This window comes from Podarcis gaigeae (genome assembly GCF_964106915.1).
Source record: "Podarcis gaigeae genome assembly, chromosome: 2".
NCBI lineage: Eukaryota > Metazoa > Chordata > Lepidosauria > Squamata > Lacertidae > Podarcis > Podarcis gaigeae.
This window is the reverse complement of record NC_139679.1, coordinates 15,717,609-15,741,518: the sequence shown is the minus strand read 5'-3', so window position 1 is coordinate 15,741,518 and position 23,910 is coordinate 15,717,609. Positions and strand designations below refer to the sequence as shown.

Below are 23,910 nucleotides of genomic sequence, written 5' to 3'. Positions count from 1 at the left end.
GTAAAACTTTTATGCCAAACAAAGTTATAAAAACTTTCCATGCGTTAAGATATCAAAAGGTTTATAACAATATTAAAGCTTGAATGTGTGCTGGTGTGTGTGTTTGTGTGTGTGTGTGTGTGTGTGTGTGTGTGAGAGAGAGAGAGAGAGAGAGAGAGAGAGAGAGGGAGAGGGAGGGAGGGAGGGAGAGAGAGAGAATTCTAATATTCTAGCAATATTAAATCGCTGAGCAACTGAGTTAAATATTAAGTGCCATAAACACCAGGCTTGGTTCGAAATCGGTATTTGTAATGCGTGAGTCCATATATATTCAAATGGGTGTCATATGAGTGTGTGTGTGTGTGTGTGTGTATCCCACACCCACAAACCCACACCCACGTATCGCCGCCTGCTGCTGGACTCTTAACTCAGTAGGCGGGAACATTTAAAAAAAAAAACGAAAAAAGAATCTGAAGGCCTTTCTGATTCCGGTTTATTACAAAAGGGTTAAAGGTGATGGACTTGACTCCATTGAAGTTCAAAGACATCATATATTCACATTTTTTTGTTGTTGTTCTTGTGGTCTCCTTCGTCTCCCCCCCCCCCCAAACACAATGCAACCAACATAACGCTAGCGTATAAAGTACAGTTGGCTATTAGTCTATATTGCCGCTAGATGCCTCGACTTTGGGGAGGGAAGGGAGGCAGAAGGCTAAAAAAATGACACCCCTGCTCCTAAATGGTACCCCCTCACTCCCCTAGCTAAATAGTCCCCTTCCAAAAGAAAAAGGAAAAACCCCGAAGAACATTAACGGGTTATCCCTACCTCGCACTGCTGCTTAATACCCTTGTAAAGTCCCACATGGTCTATAAACTTGGATTTTACAACTGGCATTCCATTTTAGCTCGAGAAAACTTTGAACTAGGCCTCCAGTTTCATTGTGTCGCAGCCCCAGCCAAAGACGTGGAAAAGGAGGTGGTATGGGGGTGCGGAGAGGAGAGGAGGAAAGTTAGGAGTCAGAGCGTGTGTGTGTGTGTGTGCAAGGGGGGGGGGACTGGAAGAAAGCTAAGCAAAGACACCCTTATTTGTTTACTATTTACTGCGGAAGTCTTTTTCTATGGCCAGACGGTGGTAATTAAGGAAAAATTAAGCTGTTTAGTGCTGCAGTCTTTATTACAATGTCTAGACTAGTCGCCCCCTTTGTCCAGACAACGGCCGCAGTCACGGGGTATTGACTGGACTTTCTGACCTGGCGATGTGCACCTTATTGCACCTACGTTTTAAGTTTCCCCCTAACCTTGGAAAAGTTTAGAAGTCGCCCATTAAAGAGAGGCGGGCGCCTTTCTCCCCCATCAGAAAGATGCGCCATTTTGTTTCCTCTGTATTCCCCGCGTGTGAGTGGGGTGTTTTGGCTCCACTCCTAAGGGCTGTTTCGGACCTTCTTTGGTCCACCTTGGGTTCCAATGCACTTCCCACACCCTTCTGTGCTCTGGGCACCACAAACCAAAGAGTCGCCCATGACAAGGACATATTTACAGTAGACCTTGAGTGTCTAATTCAAGGAAGAGGGAGGTTATAGGCCCTACATCCGTATTCGCCAGACTCTTCAGGGAACAACCGCACCACCACACACATGCACCAGGAGGAAGAAGGGAGAAAAACAGATAAATGCAAAAATAAAGCAGTTTCCATCCCGTGTATGTATATGTCTGTATGTCTGTTTATATACAAACACGCACATACCCCTATTATTATACATAATCTTTTCCCCTCATCTCTTCTAATGAGAAACATTCCTGTTAACATAACCCTTTCAGATAGCATCATGGCGAACTGGAAGATGGATCTATCAAGGAAGCTAAAGTTTCTTTTCTCTCTGCCTCTTTTCTGGCAAACGAAGCACATTTTTGTGGGTTTCCCCATCGCTGACAAATCAAACCGAAAAGGCAACATCAAAGTATTTGCATTGCAAATGGTTGCATTTAGAAGCAACCCGTGAGGATCTCACATTGCCTCTGAAGGAGAATATAATTTTGTTACTGCTTGCCCTTTAAGCTAGAGACACCTTCAGACACCAAATGTGAGTAACACGAGGATTCGTCAAGAATGAATTGGTAGATTTAGAGCAGGAGACAGACTGACCATTCAGAATTCTTATATTCTCCACCACCACACAAAATTTTAAAAATACATTCAACTAGTGAAAGCGTCTTCCTGCGCATTTTCTTATCACTGTGAAGAAAATTACATTTATTTAACGGAGGGAGGAGTTGTAAACGTAAAATTGCGCTTCTGTCCCTATGTCTGTGAGTTGAACTTGTTTTTGTTTAAGAGAAGGAATTAAGTACTTGACTTTGCATTTGTGCATTGCAAGAGGCAAAAGGGGAGGGGGAGGTACTTTATCCTTGACATTACGAAAATTTCCGCTTCTTTTGTGTTTGCAATCAGAGATGCGCTCATTAGCAAACATCACATTAGTTGTGCTTTTTAAAAAGAAAAAGGGGGAAAAGCACGTTGCAATATTGCTCATTAAGCACCAATTTCAGCATATTGCAATATATTTCTCTTCCAGGGTGGGGTGGGGGAAAAGGGAAAGGAAATAAAAAGATTAACTACATTGGGAAAACAGACAAAGACATCTGGAGCCAAGCACAGGGCTGTATTATTGGGCCAAGAAATTCCTATAAATTTGAATGCAATGATGAAAACAATGAACTCCACAACAAATGTCTAGTTAAACGCAGAAGGTTCATATTAATTTGGCTATATCATATCACATACGTATGTGTGCGTATATATATGTGTGTGTATGCATGCGTAGGTGCACACACACACAATTTAACCATTTGGCCATAGGAATGTCCATGCCACGTTGACCGCAATGAGTCTTTTAAGAGGGAAATACTAATAAAATGGTCAAATAAAATCATAATGTAGAACAGCTTGAAATGTCTTTATTTGCCACAGAATTTCACAGAGTTTCCCGGGATTCACTTCTTTACATACACAAAGATTTATTTATAATTGTGGTTGTTACTGTTGTTCTTGTTCTTGCTGCTGCAGTTTGGTCTCCCACGTCCAGGAAAGAAAGGAAAAAAAGCATTTACATACCATTTAAGAGACAGTTATTGCGAATTTATTGTAGTCCATTCCCCATTCCTCCCCCCCGCCCATCCCCCACCCCTACCCTCTCTCCAGATGCAAAGAGGGGAAGAAAAAAAATCAAACCTGGGACTGCTTAGAATATGAATATATAAAAGATACATGAGGGAATCAATGGAAATCACATCCTTATAGTGATACCAATTCTTGGATAGGTTACTTAAATTAGATTTCAATGAACAACAGTCCTTGGCATGTACAGCAGTGGAACCCTGATGGAGTGGAGTGCGTGTGCACGGATGAACACGTGTGGGTAGATACACACACACACACACACACACACACACACACATCTGCACGCACACTCAGACAAAGCCCTCCTCCCAACCGAAGACAGGGAGTCTTTGGGAGGCGCTTTTGCGTAGATGCATCATCAACTTGCATATCAAAATAAGGAGAAGTAGGTGCATACTGTCGTGAACACAGCACTGTAGTTTCCTCCATCGAACATAGATGATGATGATGATGAAGAAGATGAACTGAACAAAACAAAACACCGATGATAAAAATAATTCCATTTCTTCAAGACTAAACGTTAAATTAAAAGTTCATACAGTATTCAAGTCCTTTCAACGTTTAGGTAATCAGGAAACGTGTATAAACCCTGAACCAGGTCCCAAACATACAAATATATAAGGAAGGACGGAGAAGGTTGAAAACTCTGAGGGTTGCTTGAAGACTCCACAGTCAAACCGTGCTTGCAACTTCCCTTCTTCATACACAGAATACTTCAACGAGCAGAGGATGTATTTTTTATTTTTTTATTTATATATAGATAGATATGTATATATAATATACAAAAGAGGTTCACAATAAGGGATTTCCAGAGAAATACTGCAGGCGGTCTCTGCTTAGTTTTTTTTCTTTCATCCTTCTGTTCTGAAACCAAATTTTAACTTGTCGATCAGTGAGATTCAACATTCTGGACAGCTGCAGCCTTTTTTCTTTGTTTATGTAGACATTGAAGAAAAATTCTCTCTCTAGCTCTCTGATTTGGAATTTCGAATAGGGACATCGCTTCTTTCTTGTGCGGGGGGCACCTTTAGGGGGGAGGGAGGGAGAAAAATATAACCAGGAGGGAGTGAAAATAACTAAGCAAATGACACAACAGAGCCCCAATAACCCCTCCATCACCAAGAGCTCAAATGCATAGCTTCTCTCTCACACGCACGCCCATCTGGAAGCACATCCTACGGCCATGTGTAACATCCTAACAGACATGTGTACCACAACACAGCCATGAAGACAGCCTTTCCTGTTTCCAGCCCATGATCATTTCGCCCTGTTTTGGGGGGCTTTTCCAAAGGGATTCCTGAGTGCAATAATCAACAATAACTGCTGGGGGGAAGGAAGCCGGCGAAGCAGCTGGGAAGCATACACGTTCAAACTGCAAATCTGCCGCCTTTCTTACAGATTCAGCAGGAGCAACGTTAGAACTATGAGGGCTCAGAATTCTGCTCTGCATAAGTTTTTGATTATCGGGAACGCCACCCTCCAAATACATTCAGCACACACATACACACAGAGAGAGAATCAAAGCAACATATCTGAGCAGTCAAAAAAAAGAGAAGCAATGTGTTTCCCAAGGCAGCAAACAGAATTGCAAATACAACGTGTGCGCGCGCCTGGGTGTGTGTGTGTGTCGGTGTGTAAGTTCATGCAGGACTTAGCTTTCCATTCACCTATGAATGGAAAAATAAATAAACATCCATGATGCATTTGCTTGATCAGTTGCTTCGATTTAGGGTTGTTCTTGTTGCTTTAAAAATGAAAATAAACCCACTTATATATGAATATCTAAAGGCATCTATTAAAATATACTTAAAATGTGTGTGTGTGTGTGTGTGTGTGTGTGTGTGTGTGATAAACACATTTAATAGCAAAATAAGCATTATCTATTTGAAAAGAAATCACCCAAAGAACTACGCCTAAGCAATGCAATTTGCAGGAAGAAAAGCAACAACAAGAGCAAGAACAACAACACAGGATGCACTGAGGACGTGGAAACGTTGCATTCCCTTTCCCCACATTCATAGCAATATAGATATATATTTGAATTTCTGCATGCATTTACAATAAGGGGAAAAAATAACACCACCCGCCGCCCCCCTCGCTCGCTCGCGTGCATCTCTCAGTGCCTCCTCGCGAGGACAGGAAGCAAGAGCAGTGTTCTGCCCAATTGCCTTTTACCCTCAGAAGCCCGGGACCAAATCCTTTTAAAATGCTCATGTAAGTTCATGATCAAAGTTAATATTTGTCACCATGGTGTGCTTTTAAAATTTCACAGACTCTGAGATACTGTGTCTGCGCCTAACATCTCCATTTTTCTCAAAGAGCCTTTCCCATCGTAAAAATTCTTCTCGTTGCAAGAAAGAGCTTTGTAGGTTATAATAAAATCCTTTGAATGCTTATAAAACTCCACATAAAATTTGACCGACAAAACAGCGGGCTAGTCCCTTAACCTTTCCATTTACTGCTTTCTCTACCTACTCGAGTTGCTGGTTTTGCTCCCTTCCTTGTTGACAGAGGAGGATGAAGCTGAAGAGCCCGGGTTGGTGTTTTCTTCCTCGTCTTCCGGGTCTACGCCTTGGTCGCCGCGGGATGACAGCGCGGTGGGCTGGGAGTCGGTCTCCAGCTTGCTCTCGGTCTTCTGCAAACAGGTCTCGGGCGGGTTCTCGGTGGAGCAGTAGGCGTTTTCGAAGAACCGGTCGAAGCCTTGCGGGAGGACACTGTTTTTGTTCATGCTGGAGTAGAAGCCCGTGGACGCCGGGTGGTTGGAGCTGGGGTGGTGGTGGTGGCTGTACACGCTTTCGTTTTTCATTAGCATTTCGGTCATGGTGGAAGGCGGGAGGCAATCCCTGTGCATCAGATCTTCCGCGGAATAACACGAGGCGTAATTGCTTCTATGGTGCCATTTATTCGAGGGGTCTAGCCCGTAGGAGACCTCTCGCACTGGCTGCACTTGAGAGAGGTTAGTGGAATAAGGGTAGGAGATTTGGCGAGAGGGGGCCTGTGGCAAGAAAGATGACACAGTTGAAAATTCTGGGACGTAATAGGTGCAGCTGGGGAGGTAGAGATTGGAAGCGCAACCTGCTCGCTCTCCAAAGTCAGCACTCCGCTCTTTGCGCGACTGGGAACAGAAGTTTCCTAGGTTCACTGAGTTAAACATCTTTCTCCTTTTCTTGCTCCTATAGATAGATGTTTTGGATCCGATGTGCAGAGGGGAAAAAATTTGGGAAGGCGAGATGACGCGCTATCCGTCTTAGTCGCTCTCTCCAGGACACGTGATCCAAAGTAGATATTGTCATATATCAGTTTGGAGCACTTAGAAGCGTAGGAGTGGTTCACTTAGGTAAGATCTCAGAGGTTCAAACGATTGGTTTTCAAACACCGCAGAAACATTATGAAAATCAATCGCAGATTTGTATTCATTTTCTTCCAGGCACACCCCTTGTAAGCATTCAAAGCAGATAGCGAGGGGATGGCTGGTGAAGTTCTCTCTCTCTCTCTCTCTCTCTCTCTCTCTCTCTCTCTCTCTCTCCTATTTGGATTTTGCTTTTAGTTGTTCAGGAGGATTCAGATATGGGTTTGGGTGGGGGTAGCTCAGGGGTGGAGGAGGCGAGGGAGGGTCTAAAGGATGTGTTAACTGTAATTTTTCCTCTCTTACTTTTTTTTTTAAGGGGGTTCTTTCCATGCAAGTCACATTTTAGGCATGATCAGACATATTCTTTTATTTCCCTTTTTCTTCTTCTCTTCTCTGTCTTTTTTTCCTTTTATTTTCTTTAAAATGTGGATTCAACTGTTAGAAGCCCAGGGGACTGGATAAAGATTCTTCAGTAAGTTTTCAAACATTTCTCAAGGTCTTGCTCCAGGGATCCGGAGCACATCTCCATATAGTGGGTGTGGGTGGGATCTTTGGAACAGATAGGTATACAGTATAGGGGAGCAACTGGCAAGTTTCTCACGTTTATTAATTACTTAGATGCTTATGTAGGGATCTCATGTATGCATAAGGACACCTAATCTGCCAAAGAGAATGCACACCTCCAGCAACATATCCCAAATATGCGAGGAGCCGAATAAACTTTGAAACTTTTCTAGGGATTTAAGCCCGAACCTGAACCCTCTGAGGCATGGGCTTAATGACTTCAGAGTATTGGAATTAGGGAGGATACATCAGGACATAGGACTAATAAATATTCGAAAGCCCCCTTTAACGTTTGGTTAAATATTTATTATGTAAGAGTGGTATATTGAATATTTAATGCAGCTGTTTATTGTCAATCAATGTATGTTCACGGTGCCTTGCGACCTTTATTCTGCCAGCGAAAGAAAAGGCAGGGGGGTGCACTGAAAAAAAAAAAAAGGATTCTTATTAAAGTCATTTGTCCTTGTATTTGGTCTCTTGGAGTCTCTCAGCGCCCACCCTGTGATTCCCTAAGATTTTTAAAGCTGGAAGAAGGAATATTTGTAAAAGGTGTCTTGTAGAACATTCCTCCTGACTTTCAGACAATTGTTAACCTAAAGTGTCTTCTTTCAGTCATGATCCAGAAAGCCATGCTATAAAGGCGTTTAGAGAATATTGACAGTTGATAGAGGCTGCTGGCATATCCAGTAAAGTCCCCCTAAACAAAGGATGCGTGCTTAAAACTCTCCTGTCTTTCAGATGATCTGGAGCACACATCACACAGGCTCATCAAACAGATTTTGCGCCTGAATTGACAACTTTTTCATTTGTTTTTATTTTATTTTTAAAAAAGGTTCTGTAATTGATCTGCAAAAAAATAAATAAAAATGTTTAGTTTCCACCTGATGCAATATATCTCCAGTAATTTGTTGTCTTTTTGCTGTCATCTCTGTCTTTATTTCTGTTTTTAATTCACTTTGCTCTCTTCAAAGAAGTGTGTGTGTGTGTGCGTGCGTGCGTGTGTGTAGGACCCAACAACTTTGCTTTGTTTACATAGAATCCTCCCGCTTTAATTTCCATCGCTGGCTCCAGTTTTGGACAGTTTAAAAGCCTCATAACAAAATTCACACAGCATCAGGGGGGCAAAATGACTTTACTAGTGATATCCTGTCAATTCGTGTTGCAGTAAATTAAACTCTCAGGAACAAATAACAAAGTCCAGGAACATGGCGGGCTGGTATATAAGAATATGTGGGAACTGAGGGGTTGTTGTTTTTTAACGTGATGTTTTTTGTGGTTGTGAAGCTTTTCCTTTGGGTAAGCCTTGAACAAATCCTTAAGACGAAGAAAAATCTAGCAACTTGTGATACAAAAGGAGACGCTCTGCGATGACCTCATTTGCCCCATAATTCATTTTAATTTGAAAGGCTCTTTTTACTTTTAAAACCACCAGGTAGAGTTTAGTCAGCAGGTAGAACAGATACCTAAGCAGTCTGCAGCGACGAAGACGCCCCAGGAAAGGAAGGGACATCTGCTGAAACCAAAAAGGGAGGGTGAGATTAATGAACAGAATGACTGAAACGAAAAATGATTTTTGGTCACGGGGAGGAAACTGACTATATCGGACAGGAGATCAAAATCTTTAAAGGTCGTGTGTGACTCGGGATTGAAGCATAGCCTTAAAAACCACAGTGGGACTTTTATTGGGTGGGTTTCTTTCAAATCCAGAGTCTTTATTAAGTGATCCTACAGACAAAACCTAAAGAAAACATGGCGGCTCCTGCTCTCTCTTTCACGTGAAGCCCTCTGATCAACCTGTCCTTTTAATTTCATACGCCTACGGGCGACGTTCTTCACTTTCGACTGTTCTGCGTCTTTGGGCGTAGGATGCCTCGCCCGCAAAGGGTTCAGATAAACGCGCCTCCAGGTTCCAAACCATTCTGAGCCTCCTCACCAAATACACACCTCTGCGCATGGGAAGAAGAGATGGGTGTGTGTTGTGTGTGAGAGAGGGGGGACAGGAGTAGTGCAAGGCTTCTGCAGGGATGGTCAGTTTTGGCTCTCTCCTTCGCTCTGCCGTTTATGAGTTGGATGCTGCTTTGGACACAAACTTTTAATTAAAGTGTCAGGGAGCCTTTAACTACCCCTTTTTACGCAGCAATATTCATGCTAACTACAAACTAATAAAAATATTGTTTACGGAGATCATTATTTTCCTCCACTCCTTCTTACCAAACACTATTTATGGAACCTGCCCGAGGTGGGGTGGGGAAACTGAAGAAATTTGCAGTGCTGGGTGCTGTTTCGGAATGGTTCTGCAACATCTCTTGCAAAGTGAGTTGCCCCCGCCCATTCCCCCCCCACCTCTTCTTCTTTATTCCTTCTTTCCACTTTTCCTGGTGGGGCAGAAATTTCTCCTGTGTCTCATCCGGCTGCATTGGTGGCGAGCAGAAAGGGTCTAAAGCGGGTGGCTGTTGAAAGCATGTGGGGTATAACACACAGGATATCTCCTCTAGGTGTGCGAATAATTTATTGCTCTTAATAGGTAGATATAAGCTCAAGCGAGCCCCAGTGCCGTTGTGTTTTTTAAAGCCCAGTTTAAAGTATAGGATTTGTCGACTTCCTGCGAAGAAGCACAGAAAAGACAGCTGTGGAGCCAAGGCACTTGAATTTGAACCACCAAAGTCAATTCCCTGACTACCATAAAACAGAAGAATGAAGGCTGGAAGTCTCACATTCCTTTTGGTCTCCACTTAGAAAAAAAATATATAAAACAACACAAAAAAAACCCAACAGCCCATTGAGCATAAACCGTGAGTGCTTTACTCGTTGATAGATTTCATATTCACAGCCAAGAAATACTTTTTAAAAACTTTTTTTAAAAAATTAGTTGTCTAAAAACCCTCTTTAATATATACGGGGGAGAGAGAAGAAGTAAGAAAAGGAAAAACCTTTCAAAGTAGGTGCGTTATGACAGTGTCTCCCCAAGTTGTATGATGGTGTGACTCACTATGAAGATGCATAAGAGCAGAGCAGAGCAGGCAGAGACAACAGGATTGTGTCAATTGCCAGGCAGAGTTTCCTAGGTGTAATTAGACATATGTATATGTTCACCGGGCTGGTTGTTTGTGGCTCGCCAAGTGTACTTCAACATGGCATTGCTGTGTTAATCAGGCAATACATTCCCTTCTTCTGTTGCCGGGTCATTTGCCCGACAGAACCAAGATCACACTATAAACACATCCCAGTATTTTGTTATTGTTATTATTATTTAGGCAGAAAATTGTATCCACGTGGACAAGACTTTCTAGGAAACGTACTTTTCTGTGGGTAAAATGAACTTTGAAAGAACCCAGCTCCGATTATAGTTGTGGCGGGTTTGGCCAAAGAAATGTTCCCATCGTGGTCAGAAGTCCGGTCTCTGGGTTTGTTTGTGTACATTAAGCGAATCAAGACTGAACGGTACATGATGGACAAGGCGGATTTGGGCAAAACTAACAAACATTTGCCAACTAGTCTATGGACGGCAAAGATTTGTAGGTGTGGTCGAAACCCGCCTTGGATTTCATATGAACTAGTTTCATCGTCCTCTTATCAGTTTGGGAGATAAATTAACATATGTAAATCAGTGCAAATTTCGATTAACTTCATGGTCCACACCGATTAATGCTTTCATTCAGAGATGGCCATACTGGTCTCTCTTTTAGAAATGTGCAGACTATGACACAAAGACTACCTTCTAGAATATGCATAAATGTAGATATTCTAATCTAAATCTCTCTTTTCCCATCTCCCAGAATCCCAATCATAGGCACATGTACCCTAAAGCTTTTCCTAGGGAGAAATGGGGTCACGAAAATGTTGTTTACCTCTTGCCTTTTGGCCTTTTCTTGGCGGATTTCCCCCGAATTTCAGAATGAAGCGGACGCCCCTTTGATATTTCTACGGCCTACAGTAAGATAGGTTCTCTATACAGAGAGTGAAGGATTACTTTTGTGAGGTTTGGGGATGGGAAGCCACCCAAACCTTTCAAGCAGCCGTTTTCGCATGCCTTCTTTGGGCCAAAGAATCCCAAACTTTTGACGCTTTAGGATTGTGACCTGTGAGTCTTCAGCGATGCAGCTCACTGGAAACAACTGACTCCCAATGAATCCTATGCAAGTGACTTACAAGTCAATGTGTTTGGGATCACAGCCTAGCAATGATTTTTCCCCCCCCGTGCAACAGCAATGCAATTACTTCCCAAGGAAAAATAAAATACCCCGATGTATTTAAATCAAGCCAAAGGGTACTACAAACCTTCGCCAGTAAGCAGATTATACTCGACTGCTTGTGTGTTCAGGAAATCCGGGGCCAGAGACAATAGCTACAAGTAGGAAGCTCTTGGAAAATATTATTGTCCCCCAATGGCAAAGATAAATTTAATTGGATATAAGCCAGCCTACTAAAGACGACTTCATAAGCTGCTAACGATTCAAAGCGGGGAAGCGGGGAGGGGGAGAATGTTTCAGATCTTCCACAGGCCAGGGTTGCAAGTTCAAAATCATGTGGACCCAATAAAGATAAAAGCTGATAAGCGGTATGCTTCCCAGCCACACGCAAAGTCAACAGTGAGCAGTATAGCTGCGCTGAGGGATGCCCGGACTAGATGCCCCACGCAGAATTCTCCTCTGCGCATTATTGGGGTAATATAAACCATCATAATTGGGAGGATTGCAAATGATACTTGGCATATTGCAATGAATAATAAAGTGCAGTGATTGCTCAGTAGGGTCTGATCCTGTGCACACAAGCAAGTTCGATTGAAGCCCATTGTCTACAGAGGGTTGCTTGGCTTTACTCCCAAGAAAAACGTGCATTGGGTTGCAGCCATATCAATATACATGTAAGGATCGTTAGGTCAGTTCCACTAGTTAGGAAGCTAGAAGCGAATAAAAGGAACTCTTGCGCCAACATATTTGGCCGACCCTTCCAGTCCAGACCCTTCCAGTCCAGAATATATATGCTACAAAGCCAAGTTCATTGGAGTTTGCCAATGGCTTATTCCGCTTTCCAAATGAAAGGGGACCTAGTAATTCACCCAAGAAGCCAATTTTCGGTGTGTTTCAGGTTCCTTTCAAAAAGAATAGCTGCACTGGATTGTGTTCAAAAGAAAGTGGGCCATTGACCAACATAATACACAAACGTTTTAAAAGCACCCAACGTTTTAAATAATAAAATTCTACAACACGCAGAGAGTGAATAGACTCGCATAGATTTTTTAAAAATGCTTTATTGTCTGGATGAGGTTCTGGGATGTGGATCATCAAATCCCAGCTAAGGAATTTTGGTTTCACGTGAGAGTCCAGTTTTATTAGCAAATATCTCCGTATGCACGATATAAGCTGTATTGTAACGGGATAGCTTCTTATTAGATTGTGTGAAGGAAGACATAGCAGCCACTGCGAGTGAGATTTTGCCAAAAGGGGTTTAACTTATATGAAACATTCTGCATTTGGTTGTGTGTATGAGCTGGATTTTTTTAGCTTTTTAGTCTACCTTGATACCTACATTTCTTTCATTTCAGCCATCAGGCTGCCTTTTTCCCATCAGACACACCGTGATCAAAGTGAAATCTCAACGTTTTTACAGGGGAGGGGCGGAAAGAAACTTCAATAGCTTACCCTCCCGCTCCCCGATGTAAGTCAGTAGGGCTGGAATCAACCCCAGTATCCACATTTATCAGAATAAAATGAAACAGAATGCCTGGGATAGTTGTGTGGTGACATTCGGCAAACATAGAAACCAGCTATAAGGAATGCTCATTACTTCAGAGCGCCTTTTGGCAATGCTATGAAATATCAGCCTCTTTGTTTGCATGGGGATGTGTGCGCGTGCGCAAGGCAGTCTCTCTCTCTCTCTCTCTCTCTCTCTCTCTCTCTCTCTCTCTCTCTCTCTCTCTCCTTCTCTCTCGTGAAATCTATGTGTCCCTCAATATATGCATATGAGAACAGTTGAAAGTAACTTGATAGCCCACAAAGGCATCTACAGACATCAATTGTTGGAAATTCGCATGAAATGCAACTACAAACGCATGACTATATGTGCTTTTTGTTTTGTTTTGAAATCTCGTGAATTATTATGTCTCATGGTTTCTAGAAATTAGCGGTAGATGAGTTACTTTCAGTGGGGTACAAGATCTAAATGATCCAGTCAAGATCCAGATCCTGTCCTTTAACAATAAAGTTGCGGGGGGGGGGAGTGTGCAGCAATCAATTTAACTTTCAATCGTGTGCATTCCCTTGGAAATCCTTCTTGAAATCTCAAATTATATTTCTAAAATGAGGTACTTAGTTAAAAAAAAATTACTCGGAACAAAACCCAAATGCTGTATTTCTCTGTATGCCATTCCACTTATGAAATCGAATAGTTATTGTGGTCACGATCCGGCCACAGTTAAATCCCACCAATATCACTGAGGGACATACTTTATATACACACACTACCCTGAAATTAATTTAAAAGTGACCGTCTTTGGCTGGATCGTGCCTTTGACTATTTACTTGTGTTTCAGCTGTCCCCCTCCCCATTTATAAACCCTCTTTTTATTAAATACCAGACGCTTTCTCTCTCTCTCTCTCTCTCTCTCTCTCTCTCTCTCTCTCTCTCTCTCTCTCTCGCTCTCTCTCTCGTCTCTCCCCCGCCCTCTCTCTTTATAGATATATACACACAGAGTGACTTACTAAACTGAAATTTAAAATATCTGTTTTCTTAGTAACTTTATATTGCTTTAGTTATTGACTTCATCCTACTAGGATTCCGAACCAGCTTGTCTGAAGTGCTGTTTGATGCTTCTATTCTTTCCCTCACGCGCACATTCCATCATTCTGCTTTCTTTATCAGACATACTCCCTTTGGGACTCCTTCAAATCTGCTATTCTGTGTCTGCATATAAATGGATATTTTTTTTACAGTAAGGAGTTTAGGAACTCACATGGTCGCATTGTCCATTTCAGTAAGCGAGAGGGGTAACTGTAGGGAGAGCGAATCCAAAATTGTGCGTCCTCTGCACGCTGGAAAAGGATGCAGATTTGTTTGGCTTTGTTCTTAAAATACCTTTAAATGCTACAGCGAGATACTAAATATTTTAAACTCGGAGTTCCCGTTGACTTCAAGGATGTGCACATAAGGATTGTCTCCTCATAGTGACTCGTATCGTAGGTAACGTGGCAAGTAGGCTGCTGTTTACAACAAAAATAAAGCAACGCTAATTGATAATGTGGGACTGAAAGGAAAGGACAAGTATATTCCGTGTTGATTTTTTTAAAAAAATACAAACAGAGGCCGTCTTTTTTCAGGTGGAGTCCTGTTTACCAATTTCCTCTGCCATGCAGGGCTAATGAATGGGAAAAAAGCTCTCCCGTGCCTTCTGCGCCACGCAGAAATCCCAAAACAAACAAATAAACAGGACTGGAAGTTCAAAACGGGGAAGAACTGCAGATAGCGCTGCAAATGCACATCTGGCATTAGTCTGGGAAGAGCCACACAAGCGCGCGCGTACGCTGTATAGATTAGGCGGCTTTGGAAACTGTCACTGGGAAATCTGTTCATTTTCTCTAATGGACTAGGAGAAGGATTGTTGTTATATTCCTCGCCCATCCCACAACAATATCCTTGCTAAACAGCACGCACGAACGCCGGGTGTCAAGACAATATAAATGATTGGGTTTGTGTTTTTTTGTTCATATGCGTTGCGGCACTGCAGCCTCAGCTAAGTAACAACTGTATCCGCTACCGCTATGGAGGAGGGCCATAGACCCAGGCGAAATTTATAGCGGCCCCGGCGTTGCGGTTATGATTTTGCTATGATATTACTTGGGAACAAAGTCCCATTGATTCCCTTGGAAATCTACTCTCTTGCAAAGGCGTGGGGTTTTTTTTGTTTGGTTTGTTGCTTTCCCTTCCTTACTCCCACCGTCCCCACCGCACTCCCACGTCGCTGCCAATACGAGAAGAAAATGGGAAGCGGGGAGGGGGGGGGTGTTGAAGCTACTTGGATAGCCTAAAATTATGGGTTGACCTCGATCGAGATTTAATTCTCATGCTCCCCTCCACCATCTTGCGGTGGTAAGGAAGCGAACCTGCTCTTCTCCTCCGTCTCAGCCAAAACAAGGATTCCAGCCATTTTTCATAAGTTTCCTTCGAGAGGAAGACTTATCTTTCACCATAATGAGAACAGCTTTGCCACTGACTGGGAGGGGCGCTTTCCTTTGTGGGGTGGGTGGGAAATAAATAAATAAATAAATAAATAAATAAATAAAGCCTCTTTATTCACCCACTAACAATCCACTTTCGCCTCTCTCTCTCTCTCTCTCTCTCTCTCTCTCTAAATTTCCTCCCTTTCCCTTCCCTTCCCCTCTCCTCCACCACCCTCCAGCCCTTATCCCAGTCGCGATATCACCTTATCGGTTCAATCTATGTAAAGACCACCCACCCACTCCCCTCTTTAACCTCCGAATCCCTGGCAGATCTCCTGTGCGCAATTAGGCCCGTTCTGGGACCTCCGACGGACAACCTGTGATATGAGAATGTCTATAATCCAGCCCTCCACAGTAGACAGGCTGCTCAAGACTTTGCAGGATCTCCCCTCATTTCCGCTCTTATTAATTTCAGGCGCTCTGATCTATCCAGCCCATCCCTCCCCCCTCCTCCTTTATTTAAAGATTATACGATTAAGACAAGAAAATCTAAACCCTCCTTTCCCTTATCCCCTCCCCCCACCCATTCTCCCCCTCTCCTTACCGAGCGAACTTCATTGTTTTCTGGAGGAAACCGTAATGTTGAGACATTAAACCCTAATTGGGCTTTTCTTTATGACGTTTAATTTCCTCCATCGCAGACGTGTTTGCATCTTGCTGAAAGAGGAGTTGTTTGAAGTCTGCAATCCCGGAGGGGGGGGGAGAGGGAGGGGAAAAAAACTTTCCAAGCAGCAGTCGTCATGCGGATTTCTGGTCTCATTCCCACATAGTCTCACCCTCCATGCACCCCCACAGCCTTCCTCTTGATCGTTGCATTCAGATAGCCCCCCCTCCCTCAAAATAAGAATGGTGATGTAAAAGAGGGGGGAAATGGGCCGGGGGGGTTTAAAAAGAGAGACAGAGACCCATATGTTTACTCGGGTAAGAAATGCGATGGCCATTTAGCTCTGTTGTGGCAAATCCATGAAAATGGAGGACCGCCGTATACCATATAAGGTAGGATGCTAACTTGACCTTCACTTTGTAATGGCGGCCCCCGCCCACCCAGACAGACTGTTGTAAACAGAAGTCATCCGACCAAAAAAAAAAAAAAAAAAGATTAGCACCGGGCAGACAAGGTCTCGCAGAATTGCTAACACATTTGCTGGTTTTTAAGCTGCGGCAAACGAGGTACAATATTCTCTGAACTACAGTAGGGGACGGAGTGGGGGTGGGGAATGGAGGAGGAGGAGGAGGAAGAAGAAGGGGGGGCGGGCCTCATCATTGGAGATCAACAAAGGTCTTCCCAGATCTTTAGTTTGCTGTATTAAAGGGTTGTTAAGAGGGGGTCTCCCCAAATCGGGCTTCGTTTAGATTACAGCGTCCGGAGCTGTTGTTGAATGTGGCCTTGAGGTAGAGGGTGGCTGGGTGACTGGGTGGGGGTGGTCGGCGCTCCTCTTAATGAATTTATCTGTCCAGATTCTTAAAAAAACAGCAATTCATTACGATGACGACGAGGACGGACGATTTACGAATTCACTCTAATTTTAATGCAGGGGATCATTTTAAAAATCGCCTCTGCTTTTATTTAAATCTATAGAATGTTTTGTTTACGTCAATCTGAAATGGAAAGTGTTAAAAGAAAGCGCGAGTAGCCTTCCTTCTTTCCTTTTTAAGGAAGGCAACGAGAGTCTCCTGACTCGCCATTTCCGCAGCAGCCAAATCACAACAGTGGCAAAAAGTTTGTCAGAGTGCAGAAAATAGGTTTTACTTTTCGAAATGCTGTGTTTGGGCCCAGGAAAACGCTCGGTCCGTGATTGTCAGTGCGGGGAGTTCAGCCTTGTATGGTGGCGGCGGCTGGGAGTGGGGGGAGGAATCGAGACTGTACCTGATCAAACAATATAATTTATTTAACATACCTTTTTGCTTGTCAATTACCTAGACATAATGGAGCGCTATCGATAGATGGGTCATGGATCCCGATCCACTGCACGTATTAGGCGATCGTCTCCATTTAAGTCATTTTATCCCCCTTTAAACCAACCGAGTAATAATGGCCACCAAGTTATTGCATCTTTCACAAACTCAGAACTTTTAAAATCAGCGCCGCATACTTCACTGATGCAACGCCGCCAGTCGTTTATATAGATGAGTAACTAGGAAAGGCACGACCAAAGACCAATTAATTTCAATGAGGAATTGCTTAATCGACAACAAGGGGACTTACAAGCGCTCCACTTTGACTGGATCCTGCCCTTTCAGGAATACAGAGGAGGCAGTAAACATAGGTATTATTAGGCTGATATTGTATCACTGCATTCTGACGCAAATAACTGGCATAGCAAGCAGAGCATGTTTGTTTATTTGTGTGTGTGCGCGCGCGGAGAAACACAACATTCTAATCAGACTCATCATAAGCATGAAAAAGGGTGAACGTGTTCAAGTCTCTGTCGGCAAACACAACCACCTACAGTATTGCCCGGTCTTGGCGGGCTAATCGTCGCCTTCATTTCAAAGCTGGACTCTCCCTTTGATTTTAGTAGCAGCAGCTACTGGGAGGTGTGTTTTGTGGGTGTTTCAAGCCCTTCGTTTGGTGGCCCTACGTGTACCTCTGAGACGGAGTACATGCGTTCTCCTTTGTCATTTACATCCAGAGCTCTGGATTTGTTCCTTTGAATATTTATTCCTTTATTCCTATGGCTGCTTTGTATGGCCCCTCACTGGCCCAAAATTTGCACTACCACGCAAACGCATGCAGAATATGTGCAAATATTTTGCCCCCACTCAGTCAGGAATTCTCGAGGGACACAAGGGATGCCGGCAGCAGGACTTTGCTGATTGTGCAACCTTTAAAGGACAATTCGGTGGAACTCCCTCTTCGACTGCAGTAAATGGCAGAGCTCTCGCAGATTTTGATGGTGAGTCTAGGAAGGCGCTAGCTGTTCGTTATTAGGACTCCCTCCTACCCCACCCTATTTCATATAATAATACTAATGATTCTTTCTTCCTCAAAACCTCACACAGCCTCATAATAGATTAATAGTTCTTCATCACAATGAGATGAATTTTCACATGCCCTTTAATTATCATCTCATCTCCAGCGAACACTGGTTTTGGAGAAGGTAAAGGCGGGTATTGGATACAACTACAAAGATGGTTCCCCGCCCCCCCTTGGGAAGATTAATGTTGGCTGTGATTCTTAACAGATCTTCAGATATAGCCCAGGCTGCTTGCATAACAACAATCAACTACCACAAGGCCTTCATCACATCACTTTATTAAAGGGGGAAAGTATTTTTAGCCTGTCTGTTTCAGGCCCAGCCAACCATAAACAAAGATTCTTAAATGCAAATACGGTCTTATTTGGGTTCCAGAAAGGCAAATGAGATTTCTAACTTTTGGGCATGCCATAAAAGGAGAGTTTTTAAAGCCACCTTCACTCTTAATTATGGGAAAGCCCTAGCGTTTCCAAATATAGGAGAACAACTCAGTCCAAGTTAAGCGTCAACTTGCTTCTGAGTAAAACTGGATAGGATCCGGCTGCAAAAATTATCGCTTTCAAGTGGGAGAGATTTAAACACTTGCTTTATAGTTATAGGCAGACACATTTACTTGGGAATAAGTAAATAGGGGTAGGATGAGGGAGCACATCTCTCTGAACTCTATAGAACTCCATAGACCTTAACTCAAGCTAGAATGTGTGCACATTTCCTTTCAAATTAAGGTTATTAGGAGATACACGTAGACATAACCTCATGTTGTTAGTTTGTTGGTTGATAAGTGAGTGGTTTTCTTTAATTGATTCATCAACTCTGCTGGTTAACATAATCTCGCAGAAACAAAGCCTGGCTGTAAGAAATTCTAAGCAAACTCTTATGGCTCCTGCAAGGAATACAAATGTATCCATCTTTGTATCTTTCCTATCCTTTTCATCTTTATTATCACTCTTGTTAACAACACCAGCGAGGCTTGATACATATATCTCGTTTAAATGCAGTCAACCATGAAGCCACTGCAGTTGGTTGCTACAGACATATTAATTAATTTATTCTCTCAACAGTAAAATATTGCTGTGTCTCCTTGCTACCAACCAAGTCATATAAAAATCAGGGTTTATTTTTTTACCCCCTCTGCAGTTCATTAGGCATTACCTATAAGTTTCCATTTGAAATGATTTGCTTTAAAACTAATTACTCGTATTCTATTTCATTTCCCAATCCCGGAGTGTAAGATGGATTCAAAGGTGGCGTGGGTGGCATATGTTGGTAAACATTGCTAATTATTCCCACTCTGTCTTGATTGTGTATTTATGAACCCACCCATATAAAAGGGGGAGAAAATACTCAGTAAAAGGTGCGCTGGCATATTGATGATAATGGCACATGTTACTTAAAAGAGTGCAGTGTCGCTAGGGACAGTGTAAGATGATAATGTATCAGCCGAGATTTTGTTTAGCAGATTTCCACTTTGAGAATAAAATATTGGACTCACTCGCAGCGCATTCCAATACACACCTACTCAGAAGTGAGCCTCTTTGAGGTTAGGCAACGTGGTGCCCTCCAGGTGTGGTGGACTGCCAAAGCCTATCAGTCCAAGGCAGCATGTCCAATGGTCAGGGATGATGGGAGTTGGAGTCCAACATCTGCAGAACACCACAGTAGACTATTGATGGTGTATATAGGACTGCAGTCTCAGGGTGAGGAAGAAGAGAATGAGGACCAGAATTGCACACTGGGATGACAACAGAAGGCCCAAGCATAGGCTAGCCCTGCACAATGTCTACAGTGCTCCAGGTGTATTCAGAAAAGACTGTTTTGGGGCCATGGCTTCTAGGGAATTTCAGGGACCTCTGTTTGCCTAATCCAGGGGTAGGCAACCTAAGGCCCAGGGGCCAGATGCAGCCCAGTCACCTTCTCAATCTGGCTCGCGGACGGTCCAGGAATCTGTGTGTTTTTACATGAGTAGAATGTGTCCTTTTATTTAAAATGCATCTATAGGTTATTTGTGGGGCATAGGAATTCATTCATTTCCCCCCTCCAAAATATAGTCTGGCCCCCCACATGGTCTGAGGGACGGTGAACAGGCCCATGGCTGAAAAAGGTTGCTGACCTCCTGGCCCTAAACTCTGAGTAAATGCTGGCACATAGCTTCAATTGCAATCTCACTTCCAAACAAGTGGGCAGGGCAGACCACTTCCCAGGGGAGCTAGTTGATGGTTACACCTCCTGGGCTGATTTGTTGTTGTTTAGTCATTTAGTCGTGTCCGACTCTTCGTGACCCCATGGACCAGAGAACGCCAGGCACCTCTGTCCTCCACTGCCTCCCGCAGTTTGGTCAAACTCATGCTGGTAACCTCGAAAACACTATCCAACCATCTCGTCCTCTGCCGTCCCCTTCTCCTTGTGCCCTCCATCTTTCCCAACATCAGGGTCTTCTCCAGGGAGTCTTCTCTTCTCATGAGGTGGCCAAAATACTGGAGCCTCAGCTTCACAATCTGTCCTTCCAATGAGCACTCAGGGTTGATTTCCTTCAGTATGGAGAGGTTTGATCTTCTTGCAGTCCATGGGACTCTCAAGAGTCTCCTCCAGCACCATAATTCAAAAGCATCAATTCTTCGGCGATCAGCCTTCTTTATGGTCCAGCTCTCACTTCCATACATCACTACAGGATTTGATCCTCTGTGTTTGCATTTGCTGAAGAGAGGTATGCCCACATCAGTGCTGTTAAGGTATTTATTTACCCCTCCAGGGATATCTCTTCTGGTGTGGCTGAGGACTAGTATTGAAATAAAATCAGAAATGAGGGGAAAGTAGATGTTGCTTTCATTAAGCAGCATCTAAGAGTCCTCTCTGATGTGGTTTTAAGCTCTTCTGATGTGTTAGCCCTCTCAAATGGGAAACAATGGGACTTAAAGTGTGTTTAACTCTGACTGGATAGGATCTATCATTATCATGATGAAGAATCCAAGAAAAGGTAACCACTTTAAAGTCCTGTTGATTACAGTAGGGTAATCAGAGTTAAACACCTGATTAACTCAAAGAGCTTTTAATTTTGAGTAGATCATGCCCCTTTGTATAACTAACTCTACTACTCCCACATTGCACCTATATGATAGCGTACCTAGGGTGGCATTAATATAGGGTGCCATATTAATGTTTACATAATGTTATGTAAGTATTCATTTTTAAGCTACCCGTTTAAAAAGGTTGGAGAGATTAATAATGAGGGCTATAATATTTCCTCCGGAACACGCCTGGCCCCAATCTTCTGATCGCCCTTTGCTATTCGGTGTCCCTAAAGAAGATGCATTCGTAACAAAACCTACCCTTTTTCGAAAATAGACACAGTTTGTACGTGGCAAATGGCGCCTAGTGTCATACACGAGCGAATGACCCTATATAATGGATTTTCATTTTTTTTAATGCCCTTCACGACGAGATTTGTTATGTTATCTTTTTTGCTTTCTCTTCAGTCTGCGGGGTCTTTCCAAAATACCAGAAGAGCATGGGAATGTTTGCAAAACATTTTTGGCCGCAGCCGTTGACGGGATGAAAGCCAAGGCAAGGGAAGAGACAGACAGATAGCTTTGCCGCAGATCCTCCGTGAAGTGCAAGACCAAAGCTTGCTGACCCCCAAGCGAGGGACCATTTGTCAAGAGGGAAGACACCCCGTGCGCCCGGGAAACCGCGAGAAACAGTATTTCAACTGTCTTATATATGCTTCAAAATAGCACCGATTATGAATTCTCAGTAAGTAGATATGTGGCAGTCACTGCAGAGGCTAAGCTTACCGAAATATAAGATAGATACAGGGATTAGAGAGAGAGACAGACAGATGGATAAGACGGACAGACAGAAAGCGGAGGCAGGCCAACCAGTATTCCACATTTGCACATTAGCACGAGACAATGGCGTTTTAATAATTTAAAATAATAATAAAAAAATTAATCACTGGCTTGCACTTTTTTTTAAAAAAAAACCACGCTAACATTTCCCTACTTTGGTAACTTGAAGGAAATGTGTCAAATACTTGTTAGCGTTGTTATCCGGATCGTAAAAGCTGCCTTCTTACTTGGGAACAAGTTCCATTGGAATAACTATGCATAATGCGACATGCTGCTGCTGCTGCTGCTGCTGTTGGTGGTGGTTTAGTAAGAAGGAAAAGGACATCCTGTTAAACCGATCCTGAATTTTGGGTGGTAGTTGTGGTGGTGATGCGTGTGGGGCTTACCTGATACTGGCGAGCAAGCAAAACACATCGTTGGGGTTTTCTTGGGACTAGCATGCATCGCTTCAGATCTATAATATATAATTACTCTTTGCACCATCTTTCTGCGCTGAACAATGACTATTATGTGCATATGTTCAGCCCCAGAGGGTAAATTCTCTATTTCCCCTCGATAACACATAAAACATTTGCTCACAACCCTTTCAGTATAGAGAACACCTATAGTAAAATAATACTAATAATGATAAAGATAAAGCATTACTTGTTTTTGGATCAAGCCTATGCGCTTTTGCATATTTCCCATAATTTTGGAATAATTTGCACTGTTGAAATACAACTTAACTGGGTGTGTGCCTGTTGTTGGGGTTTCCCCCCCTTATTCTCTTGAAGGCAGAATTATTCCTTGCAATTCAGGAGATGGGGTTATACTTTCCGCTTCTTAATGAATTCATTTTAAAGCCATAGCTATGAAATACACCCCTATATAAAAAAAAGCAGCAGCAGAAGCAGCAAGCAAGCTGAGGAACAATACGCACTTTTACTGCGAGCAACAATTTGTCCTAGCCACTCACTGGTAATAAATAAGTTTTATCTATTTGGGTGAGTGTTTAAGCATCTTTGGAACCAAGCATTCCCTCTTCAAGGTGAACCGATCCACAATTTTCTACACAATTTATGCCTCTATATACAATCTAGGCTTGTTGGAGATGATCCAGAACCCTATTCACTTCTGTGGAGCCCTTAACAGTCCTCATATGACAACCAACGTTCCGTGCACACCTCCAGTAAAAGAGGCAGAAATGATATTTGTGTGGGTACTTCTTTCGAAGAAATGAGAGTGAAAAAATAAAAGAGAAACCTTGTGAGTGAAATCTATATCCTTTTGAAGCCAAGGGCAAGTCTCCAATTGATTTTAATGGTGGTGAATGACAGCTCTTGAAAGCACGGTGGGGAGTGATTCAGTGAGATGGGCACCCCTAAACAGATGCACTTGAAAGAAAGTCCTACAGAGATACACCAAGGTCCTCTGCGTCCTTACACAGAAGTAAGCCCCACTTAGTTGAATGCAGGTTACTCCCTAGTAAAGTGTGCATAGAGACGGTATTACTGCTGCTGCTAGCTCTTTTGAGTGTTCTGAGCACTTCAATCGCTACAACAACCTTGTACGGTAGGTCAGTGTTATTAAAGGTGAGCAAGGTGAGGTTGCCATGGTAACAGCTTGCCTAGCGCCTGCTAGGCTATAACGCTACACAAATTTAGCTGCGAGTTAATTCCATTGAACTTAATGGGGCTTACTTCTGAGTAGGCATGTAGAGAATTGAACTCTTAAGGGCCGCAGCGAGGTTTGTACCAGGGACTAGCCCTCAGCGAAACTTGCTTCCAGATAAGCACCTTAGGCTTGAATTATTGCAAGGAAA

General features: G+C 43.0%; 1 protein-coding gene and 1 long non-coding RNA gene across 2 annotated transcripts; one reads left to right on the top strand and one right to left on the bottom strand.

The window, feature by feature from the left end:
• Nucleotides 1-3,189: 3,189 nt before the first annotated feature.
• On the bottom strand, nt 3,190-6,681 carry HOXC11 (homeobox C11). The gene is made up of 2 exons (XM_083727275.1): nt 5,633-6,681; nt 3,190-4,182 (listed from the first exon to the last, which is right to left on the bottom strand). The coding sequence occupies exons 1-2, from the start codon at nt 6,309-6,311 to the stop codon at nt 3,950-3,952; spliced, it is 912 nt and encodes a 303-aa protein (XP_083583401.1). The 5' UTR covers nt 6,312-6,681; the 3' UTR covers nt 3,190-3,949.
• A 9,699-nt stretch (nt 6,682-16,380) lies between these two features.
• LOC310839076 lies at nt 16,381-23,361 on the top strand. The gene is made up of 3 exons (XR_014561322.1): nt 16,381-16,456; nt 21,738-22,014; nt 23,189-23,361. It is a non-coding gene; the product is annotated as an uncharacterized lncRNA (long non-coding RNA).
• Nucleotides 23,362-23,910: the final 549 nt, after the last annotated feature.

Bases quoted from the DNA above. Each gene is read 5' to 3' on its own strand.
- HOXC11 (XM_083727275.1), bottom strand. From the start codon at position 6,311: ATGTTTAACTCAGTGAACCTAGGAAACTTCTGTTCCCAGTCGCGCAAA. The intron at 4,183-5,632 runs GTAGGTAGAGAA...TCCCCCCTAAAG, and splicing joins GAGCAAAACCAGCAACTCGA to GTGCCCCCCGCACAAGAAAG.